Source organism: Apteryx rowi, unplaced genomic scaffold (genome assembly GCF_003343035.1).
Source record: "Apteryx rowi isolate R43461 unplaced genomic scaffold, aptRow1 scaffold_1259, whole genome shotgun sequence".
NCBI classification, from domain to species: Eukaryota; Metazoa; Chordata; class Aves; order Apterygiformes; family Apterygidae; genus Apteryx; species Apteryx rowi.
In genome coordinates, this window is record NW_020447485.1 from 49719 (window position 1) to 59706 (window position 9988).

Consider the following 9988-nt stretch of genomic DNA (forward strand, 5'->3'; position numbering starts at 1 on the left):
GGCAGTAAGGGGAGGGGAGGGTTGTGGGGCAGGAGGAGGAGGCAGTAAGGGGAGGGGAGAGTTGTGGGGCAGGAGGAGGGGGCAGTAGAGGACAAAAGGGGATGTGGGTCAGGAAGGGGGGCAGTTGTGCTGGGCTGGCGGGTTAGGGGCTGGCGTGGAGATGGAGCAGGGAAGGGGCTGGGGGTGAGAGCAGCCCCCCGGGACTGCATGGAGCACTGGGGCCTCCGAGGGAGCCTGCAGGGTCCGAGGAGCCGCGAGCGGAGCCGGGGCGCTGCGTCTCGGTCCCGGCTCTTAGTCCTGGGGCCTCCAGACGAGGGAGGGCCCCCAGGGCTGCTGCTCTCCCCTTCCCCCGGGCAGGCACCCTCTGGTCCGCCAGATAAATGTCCCGGCACCGCCTGGCCTTACCAGGGCCCGGCTGCCTGCTGCAGGCAGCGCGTCCCCTCTGGTTCGTCCCATGGGYGCGCAGTCACACGCGGCCGGGGAGATGCTTGCGCCGAACTGCGACTCTGGGGAGAGTGTGAGGATGGGGCTGAAATCTGGGCAAGTCGGTGATAGGGACTGTGCCATGGGGGCAGGGGGCTGTCACAAATCAGGGTCTCCACGAGGCTGCGGTTGTTTCTCTTTGGAGGAGCCGTAGCCCTCCGTGAACAGCAGCGATCGAATGTGGAGGGGTGCAGGAGAGCGGTGACTGACGGTWGTCCGTTACTGCGTCAGAGGGGTTGTGCCGCGAGGTCCTGAGACTTTCCGACGGGCTATTCTTGTTGCATGAAGCCCAGGACTGGCATTTTGCCGACGTCACTGCTAGAGCGCAGTTGCCTTTATAACGTGTTACTTCATTGCAGGCTTTTTTCGGAAGTGAGACCTAGACCCTTGTGCGGGTCCTTCTGGATTTTCCATAATGGTGTCAGTTACTATGGGTAAGTGTGAAGGGGTGATATTTTAATCTCTGTGAATGTGGCACTGCCCCACCCCTTTTCCATGTGAGTGGAAGTCCTAGTAAAATGATAACTATGGTGTAAAGACACTCAAAGAGCAAATTTTTGTCTGTAAGATGATCTTTTTCCCCCCTGTGATCAATTTTGCTCCTGGTGCCTGAGCGATCAGGTTAATCAGCCTTGTTGTAGATGTGTGACAGCAGCTGCAAATGTTTGGAATGAGCTTCTGGGAGTGTGTGTGCCAAACCACAAAAAAAGGATACCAGAGAGATATGATGAGCATAACTGAAACTCCCAAAGCCTGGAAAATCCACAAATAAAGCTGTGACTGCATCGCAGGACTGCCACGTGCTCAGGGTCTGCTGTGGGTCTCCTGAAAGCTGGGCTGGGTCGTACAGAGTTTGTGCTTTGACTTTGAATTTCTTTCCGCTCTCACGCACTGCTGGTGCTGCAGTCTGGCCTCACCAGCCAGAAATCCAGTGCTGCTCTGGTGTAGGTTTTTCTCCTGCCTGTGTTCCAGGCTGCTGAGAAAACAGCCCTGCCCACCTGTACCCGTGGGCAGGAAGGGTTTGTGCAGGGCGGCCGGCCCGTGCCAAACCTGTGCCCGTTCAGAGGGCTTTGCGGCAGGCTGCTGTTGACATCCTCTGATTTTTTTTCTCTGTCTGTTGCATTTTTCAGCTACATCAGAATGGATTCAGTTTTTCAAGGAAGCTGGGATTCCTCCAGGCCCTGCCGTCAACTATGCAGTTATGTTTGTAGATAACAGGTGAGATTGTGAACAGGCAACACTTTCTCGTTGCTTTGGGAATAGTAAATAACAGGATGTTCTCGCCGGAGTGAACTGAGGCGCCGCATGTCCCTCTGCAGAGCAGGAGGTTCCTCTGTGGCGGGGGAGACGAGCCTGCCAGCACAGAGGCTCGCTCTGCCTYTTGCTGCACTAATTTAAACTGGTCTGTAGGGATCCAGGCCCTGATCCTGCAGCCTTGTGTAGGTGACAGCCTCTTTTCGGTGACAGCTTCCCACTGGGAAGCTGCGGGATGCCCTCGCCAGGCCCTTGGCAGCATTCACCGATCAGGCAGCGAGGTGACACAGAGTACTTCTAGTTATGAGTTCCAGCACTCAAATTCCTGGGCTTTTTGGCTATTATGGATCCCATGATGAGGGGAGGGAGAGGGTTAACCCAAGCATCCTGGCCTCTTTCCAGTCTGCTTAATTAGTTAGGTCAATTATGAATCTGGTCCAAGTTTCTTTTTCATTATCAGCACTGTTTCTTTCTGTAACAGCTACTGCGTTCTGTCCCAGGCTGGGGATATGATCCTACAGCTTGCTCGAGGCTCAATTAATTTGAGCTCCTATAATGTAAGGAATTAGAGTATGTGCAGGGAATTGTCCCCTGCTGCTGAGCCACTTGCTACGTTATTTCTTCTCTGCAGAATCCAGAAGAACATGCTGATGGACCTGAACAAAGAGATCATGAACGAGCTGGGCATTACGATAGTGGGGGACATCATTGCTATCCTCAAACACGCCAAAGTCGTTTACAGACAGGTACTGTGCTCTCTCAGGCAGCACTGGCCTGTGAATCACTTGTATTTGTTTGGGTAGTGCCGCTCCCTTCCTGGGAGGGAGAAGGGGGTGTAGCTCTGGAGTGTGCTAGAGAGTACGGATTGCTTGTGGGCCAGAAAATAAGTTAAAATTGCCTTTTTGGTGGACAGACTGATGGCGGGATGTTTGCTGTAAGTGTGGAGATGGTATCATAGCCTCGTGGTGCAGTGCAGTGGAGAACCGTCCTGATCAGCAGCCACAGTGGCTCTTAACTGAGCCTACCCAACTTACCTTGCTTCAGAGTTTTGCCTGCACACTGCCAGCTGCAACAAGGATCCTTGCTTTCTCCTGCTTCAGGAGAAATCTGTGTTGTTTTCTGTAGGAGATGTGCAAGGCAGCTACTGAATCGATATGCCCCAGCCCACCGAGTGTGCAGGCTGATCTGCGCCGGAACGCCAACAGCGGTGAGTGCGGGCTGGCCGGAGGTCGCGGAGGATTTCTGGGGAGTGAAATCCATTGCCCGATAAATACAAGCTAGATGAGTTATTTTACACATGGCTCCGTATAATTGATGGCTGCCTTCCATGGGATCAGAGCATTGCTCAGGGAAGAGCTGATTCGTTTATTTACCTGACAGATGGATGCTCTCTCCTTGTTGCACTGACCGTAGCCACCGTAGGTTTAAGACGCCGGTAGGAAGAACAAGAGCCCTGCTGTTAATATATCTGTGGGCCTGGTACATCCTGATCTTCCTCAACTCACTGTCCTTGCCCTTCAGCTGCTACCCGTATGATTGCTAACAGCTTGAGCAGAGACTCACCACCTGCTACCCCTGTCCGAAGGCCTGATACCAGCACATCCAAAATCTCTGTCACTGTATCCAACAAACTTGCTGCAAAAAATACAAAAGCAGGTATGGATGGGAATGTTTCCCATCAGAAATGGTGGGAAACATTTGCCGTGCTGCGTGGGGCAGCTCTTGCTTTTTCCTTTTATTCTGAATTGAAATTCTGCTGTGAGCATTTAATAGCTGCTGCCTTTCGGCTTGGATCTAGCTGCGTTGTCATGATCTGATTCCTGTTCTCTTGTTTGCATTCATAAGTAGTTCGAGGCAAAGTGGGGAGCCTGAAGAGCCCCAGTGCTTCAGGGTATCTGTTGGCATCAGAGCAGTTGGTAGCAGAGTTTTCTCAAGCCCAGGGTAGCGCCCTAGTGCTGCCCCCTCGGCAGTGTAAAGCCCTTCTCGCATGTAATTCTTGGAGTGATGAGAATTGCCAGCTCAAAGCTAGTAGTAGTTGGTGTCAGCTCTGTCTGTCTTTGGCCTTTGAGGTTTGCGTGATGCAGTGGACGAGAGTCCAACGGTCCCAGTGAAGCGTCGCCGAGTCACAGCAGAAATGGAGGGGAAGTACATCATCAACATGCCAAAGGGCACCACTCCTAGGACTAAGAAAATCCTGGAGCAGCAGGCGGCCAAAGGTACCAGCAAWGTGTTTGTAGTGTGCTGAGCTCTTCCAAAACCAGTTACCCAGTGGGTGTTCCTGATCTCGTTGTCTCTTCTGGAAGGCTATTCCAGAAACTCACAGTTCTGACTGTCACTAGAAAAGACAGGATGAGCCATACTTCCCTCACCTCACCTGCTCTCTGACTCCATGACCTAGCCTAGCATTACAAACTAGGCACTGAAGCTCAATTGCATTGGGATTTTTGAATCCAGATAGTTGTTGAGTAGAAGTTGTATTATTTTGAACATGTATTAAGTCACTATGACCAATAAAAGTTGCAGTCACCTCTATTTAAGGGTTATTTATGAAAAAGAGACAAGGACAGATAGCCAGGTTTGGGTGGGAGGAACAGCATTAGCCCTCCGTTGGAGACTTATTCAACATTACAATGGCTATTGTTCAGTTTTGCTGGGTGCCCTGATTGTGCCTTTTCAGTATGGTCCCGCAAGCCCCTGATATTGGCCACGTTATGCTGCATAGCTTTTGTACAACCTCCTCTAGCTCCCTTTTCTAGGGAAGTCTCAAAGACATTGCTTTCTTGAAAACGATAGGTCTCCAGAGGACATCTGTGTTTGATCGTCTGGGAGCTGAGACAAAAGCCGACACGACTACGGGAGGCAAGGTGAGCGAAGTGCTCTTTCTGCCTTCAGCTGCGACTCGGCCGTTGCCAGTGGCTTGGTGGGCACGTGCGCTGCCGTGCTGCTCACCCCACTGAAGCTGCTGGGACTAGGCTGGAAGGGAGACATCGCACAGCCTCATGACACGGCACGAAGCTTCGTGTCACAGCTGTCTGTGTCCCACGTTTGGGGTGCTGAGTGCTGGATAAGGGCCGTGCCATCATTCTCCATAGCCGTGCTGTATTTGCAGAGCTCCCTTATCCCAATGTCGTGAGATTCGAATGTGAGGGTCCCCTTCCCTAGACTTGTTCGGGGTTGGCAGTCTCATACTCGCTGCTGAAAGCTGAAGGTCCTTATCAGCCAGACCCAATGGTCTTGTGAGCCCAGCAAAAAAACCTCTGTGCCTCAGGCTCGCGTGCAGAAAATCAGACTGCCAGTATAGTGGCCTCACTAAATAGACTGGACCTGCGCTGCAGTTGCTGATGTTCAAATTGCTGAGTTAATGGATATAATTATTGTCATTTGTTCACTGATTTGACCAGAGGGCATTGAACTGGCTGATGAATTAGAAGGGCCGGCCTGGTGGGGCAGAGAGCGGTGCTAGGTATAGGTGTTTGGGAAGATTGCCCTGGGGTTGCCTTTGTTTTGCCTGTTTGAAGGAAGAGGAATGGAGTCTTGGGTACTGAGAACCTAGGACTTCTCACAGAAAAATCACCTCAAACTAGAGAAAACTGAAAACGGTGGGGAGGTGCTGTGGGAAAGCGCTGGTCTGGGGTGGAGGAAGCTTGAGTTCCATTGGTGGCTCCTGACCCCTGGGCGACTTCAGCAAATCATTTCCCTGTCTGTGCTTCTGTTCTGATCCCTTTAATATGGGATATGAYATATTGTTTCCTTTTCTGGAGGCAAAAAGCTCAGCAAGGAAGTTTTGAGGTGTACTTTGCTACAGCTTGCAGAGTCAGCCCCTAAATAAAAGTGTGAGGAAACATTATTTTAAAGGCCACAGATATTTGTAATACAGGAGTAATCCCTGTTACTCGGGCAGCAGTTTTCCTCAGCAGGTCTCAAAACACTTTGCAGGTGATGTTAGGTTCCTTATTCCCTTTTTACTGCAGGGGAAGTGGGGAGCAAAGGGAAGCGGGAGATAATTCAAACGCCCCAAAAATGACAAAGCTGCGAGAAGGACCGTGGGTGTTCGTGTCCTGCTCCCACGTCTGCCCGCTCCCTTGGCAAACCCCAGTCCTCCGCTCCCACCTTTCTTTTTGCCCTGTTTTCCAGTGACACTGACGATCCCTTTGTTGCTTCCCAGCCCACAGGGGTGTTCAGCCGACTGGGTGACACGCTGGAGGTGGATGGGGACAAAGCGCTGGAGAGTGACGACGACTGCTCCGTCCTGCAGTATGCTGGTGTCCTGAAGAAGCTCTCCAAGCCCACACACAAGGAAAGTGCCAAGCCGGTAGTGACCATCAAAGCAAAAGCCACTAGCTCAGAGGCCAAACCAGCTGCCACTGCCATCCGGCGGCTTGGCAACAGGAGTGCCACCAGTATCCGCCTAGCAGCAAAGGAACGCAAGCTGGAGCCRGCAGCATCCAAAGTCAGCGTCATCCAGAGACTGGGCAAGGCCTCTTTGCCAGCTGAGGCCCAGGACAGCAGCATCACCAGCACGAAGAGTAAAACGGAGCCTGAGTTCAGGGTCACTATAAAGAGGACTTGGGGGAGCGCGAAGGTAAGCAGCACCAGCGAAACCCCTAGCGCTCAGATGGACAATACAGGGACTGTTAGCGTCTTTAAAAGACTGGGAAAGAAGGCAGACTGACACGTGGACAGGGTATTGCAGGCTCCTCTCTCCAGTGGCTAGTGCTTGAACCACTCTGGTTTTTAYGTGTTGTTACCACTCCACGCGCATCCAGTGCCCTCCTGATGGATGTCTGCTGTTACCCCCATTTTTCTCCTTTGTAGCAGAGGTCAGGGCTTCTCGTCCCAGTTTTTTTCTGATCCTGGCTAATCCCTTACCATTAAATGCAAAGGAAGAAAAAAACCTTCCTGCAAATTTGGCTGCCTCTGTGTGCAATGAGCTGGGGTTCTCGTGTCTGCCAGATGTTCTCTGCCAGCACCAACCCCTCCCCACCAGGCTAACGGTTCTCTTTGATCCTCTGTGCCAGCAGCGGGTGCGAGGCCAAGTCAGGGCACAGCMTGGCAGCTCGGGCCCTCTGGATGAGCAGAGGGTTGCAAACTCCAGGGCTGTCGGTCTCATACCCTCACCGGTTCACTGAAAGCATTTTTTTTTTTCTATCTTTCTGTTTTTTGTTTTTCTCCTCTGCAGGTTTTTTCTGTATCTAGGAAGTAGGACCTGGAGGACTCCGTAAAGAGATATTACGGAGTTGGGGCCTGGTGCTGGGACTCTTGATTTTGAGGGTTTCAGAGCAGCCTCTAAAACCAAAATACAAAGGCTTCAGAAAACTGCTCAGGCACTTGTTTGAKTGTTCAAAATTCAATCTAAGAGACGCATTAGGTTTCTTCACTGCTGCTACCCATACTTCCGTGCTCGCGTTTCTAGCACCTGCACTGGCTTGATCTCACYGGCCTCTTCCCACTTCGAAACCTAAAATCAGCACCCTTGGATTTACAACTGTTACCAAAATTGTTTCCCTCGAGTTTGTTGTATGGAAATACAGCTGCAGCAACACTGATCCTCACCTCTGGGCAGTTCCCAGGTCTACCAGGCATGTACTAAAAACTGCATATCCTGGCTGCCTGGGTTTATGGCCAGTTCCAGAAATACTGTTTGGTGGATGGAAGAGGAAAGGAGCAATCTGTGTGGTCTTCCAGGAGCCTTTCTCTAGATGTTTAAAGTAACGCAATGCTCTCCAACATTAGCTTTCTACTGAGAGCAGTGGGAACTATTGTGTCCTGCAGGGGCCAGGTCTGAGGAAAATGGAGTTTCTTACAGCAAAAGGCATAACTTCCCTGAAAAGCGCTCTGCTTGTATTGCAAACCATYGCTAGGAGAATAGGCTGAGGTCCTCCGTGGTGTGATGATATGCGCACCGTGTGTGCTGCGCGCGCCCACGAAACCTCCGCGGGGCCAGCCACCAGGCAGAGCACCAGCCAAGGGCGCCGAGGGGCCGCGTGCGCCCGGCTGTGCTGGCAGCGTCGTTTCTGCATTCAGCCGGAGCTTCTTCCACTCCTGTTCTGAATGCCCCTTTTTTTTTTTCCTCTCCAGAAGGCTTGTTTTCCCTAGTCTGTGGGTGTCATCGTGCGAGGGGGACGGGACTGGCAGCGCGGGGAGCGCTGTGCGTGGAGGACGCCCTCGAGAGCCGCAGAGCAGTCAGTGTGCTCGGCTGCTGGCGTCCTCTTTGCAAGAGGGACTTTCCTCCGCCCACGCAGGGAAAATAAAAACAAGAACTAAAGCCCGCTGAGCTGATGATTTCATGGCGCGGAGGTCTCGGCTAGGGTCCTGTTCAGTGACTTGTAAGTGCGGTTCAGCACCAGGCTTGAACGCTGGCCCTGTGCAGCCTGTGGGCTCGGGATATGCCTCTTTTTTTCTCCTTTTTAGATCTCTCTGAGATGCTCAGGTACAAAGCCTCTCTGCAGAAGGGGGCCCAGCACGAGCAGTTCTCGGTCACCTTTGCCAGGTTTCTCCGTAATAAAGATGAGGGTGGCTGCATTGTGGGCAGACCCTGGGGGCAGTCGGCTCTGCCAAGGCTGCATGAGCCTGGGCCGCAACTGTGCGGTTTAAGGTCTCGCTTTTTACTGCAGAAAAAACACTGGTTATGTTCCCGACTTTTCTTATTTTATCAGCATATTTATTAAGACAAAAAATGAGGTTTAACGTCTTTGAGCGTAAGCCTCTTAAGTAGGTTGCTAATTCTTGTTTGTTTTTGTTTGCTGTGGGTTTATTGCATCACCTTTTGCTTTTCTGATTTTATAACCCGGTTTCATATGACTGCCTGTTTGGGCATTTCTGTTTGAAGTGTGTCGACCTTCTTTGTAGAACACCATTGTTAAAGGTATTTTATTACACGGTTCCTAGGTTTTAATATTTGTTAATTCACGAGTGTTTGAATGTGTGTTGGTTAGAGGAAGAAAAACCTAAGAAAAATGATTTTGTCTAGCGTTTTATCAGCTGTTCCTCAGTGGGTGGGATGAGGGGAAGGGGATCCTGTGAAAGGATGACTTGCCCTCAAATGACAATAGGAAGCTTGGGGTGATATATTTTTGAAGGTTTTCTTTGATTCTAGAGGGAAGGGGGGGTGAGTGTTCTTTAGTCCTTCAGATTCCTAAAGAATTTTTTTTTTCTTTAAGAAAGAGAATGAAATTTGCACACAAGCGGAATTTTGTAACTGGCGGTGGGGAGGTGGCAGAGGTTTGTGTACTGTTCTCCCGGCACATGGACTCAGAGTGCTTTTGCAATAAAACGTAAAAACGCTTCTCTGGGCTCATCCCTCCTGGTGCTTTAACGCCTCTCTGTCCAGGAACCCACYTGGCGTCTCTTACTCCAGGACCCATCGCTCTCTATGCCATCCCTGGGACTGCTGCTGGAGGGGAAGGGCCGGTGCATCACCGGGACGGCGGATCAGCGCGTTAGTCACCGGGAGCTGAGGCCGCYGCAGCTCGCTGCATGCCAGGACGCCTGGGTCCGCGGTTGTGGGAGCCAGCGGGGGTCGGGGCCCTTGGGGGGGGCCCTCGAGGGCTTCTCCTCTGCTCCCCTCCCTCCTCGGTCGGGCACGGCCGGATTTGTGCGATGGGCGTTATGCAAATATATGCAAGCGTATGCAAACGAGGCGCGGCGGAAGTGGGCGGGGCCTCTGCCGCCCTGTGTGCGGACGTGGTCGACTCAATGGCGAGCGGCGCAGGCGCGCTGGGGCCACGCGCCGCTCTCCTCGGCGCAGGCGCCATAAGGCCACGCGCAGCCCTCCCCGGCGCAGGCGCGCTGCTCACGGCCGCCGGAGGGGGCGCGTGCGCAGTCAGCGTCGCCGCGCTGCGCGTGCGCAGTGCGGCCCCGGGGAGGCGAGTGGGGTCCTTCCCTCTGCGTCCCCCTCGCCCCCCCCCGCCCGTCTCCGCTTCCTGCGTGCGTGGGCCCGGAGGGGGCGGGGTTTCCGGGAGCGCGGGCGCCGTCGGGCCTGATAAGGCGGAGCGGGGGGCCCCGCCGCGACCGGGATGAGCGACGGCAGCCGACCGGGCCTGCGGCGTCCATGACAGGTGAGGAGCCGGCACCGCTTTCCCCCCCGCCGCGCGCAATGGACCCGCCCGCCTCCCGCTGGGCGCCGCGGGGACCGCACCACCCGCGCCCCCCGGGAGGGGTGTGGGGGCGGAGCTTCCCCGCGCTGCGGAGTGGGCCCGCTCGGCTCCCGAGGGGCGCCGCGGGGACCGCACCACCCGCGGCTCCCGCGGGG

At 53.6% G+C, this 9988-nt stretch overlaps 2 protein-coding genes across 5 annotated transcripts in view; both read left to right on the forward strand.

Annotated features, from left to right (window-relative positions):
• The first annotated feature begins 622 nt into the window (after positions 1 to 622).
• CUNH19orf47 (chromosome unknown C19orf47 homolog) lies at positions 623 to 9508 on the forward strand. 3 transcript variants are annotated; one of them, XM_026055750.1, is made up of 9 exons: positions 623 to 917; positions 1614 to 1701; positions 2369 to 2483; positions 2863 to 2944; positions 3259 to 3393; positions 3807 to 3953; positions 4531 to 4601; positions 5903 to 6319; positions 9068 to 9508. In XM_026055750.1, exons 1-9 carry the CDS (start codon positions 899 to 901, stop codon positions 9491 to 9493), a joined length of 1500 nt encoding a protein of 499 aa, XP_025911535.1. In that variant the 5' UTR covers positions 623 to 898; the 3' UTR covers positions 9494 to 9508. The 3 variants fall into 3 exon arrangements, with proteins under 3 accessions (XP_025911535.1, XP_025911536.1, XP_025911537.1); XM_026055751.1 differs by having other exon boundaries at positions 706 to 917; positions 9095 to 9508; XM_026055752.1 differs by lacking the exon at positions 9068 to 9508 and having other exon boundaries at positions 728 to 917; positions 5903 to 8697.
• A 79-nt stretch (positions 9509 to 9587) lies between these two features.
• AKT2 (AKT serine/threonine kinase 2) overlaps positions 9588 to 9988 on the forward strand; it is a 27172-nt gene continuing 26771 nt past the window's right edge. For both annotated transcript variants that reach the window (XM_026055754.1, XM_026055753.1), the window contains exon 1: positions 9588 to 9794. The gene's annotated coding sequence lies outside the window, so the exon portion shown is untranslated. The remainder of the gene's footprint in view (positions 9795 to 9988) is intronic.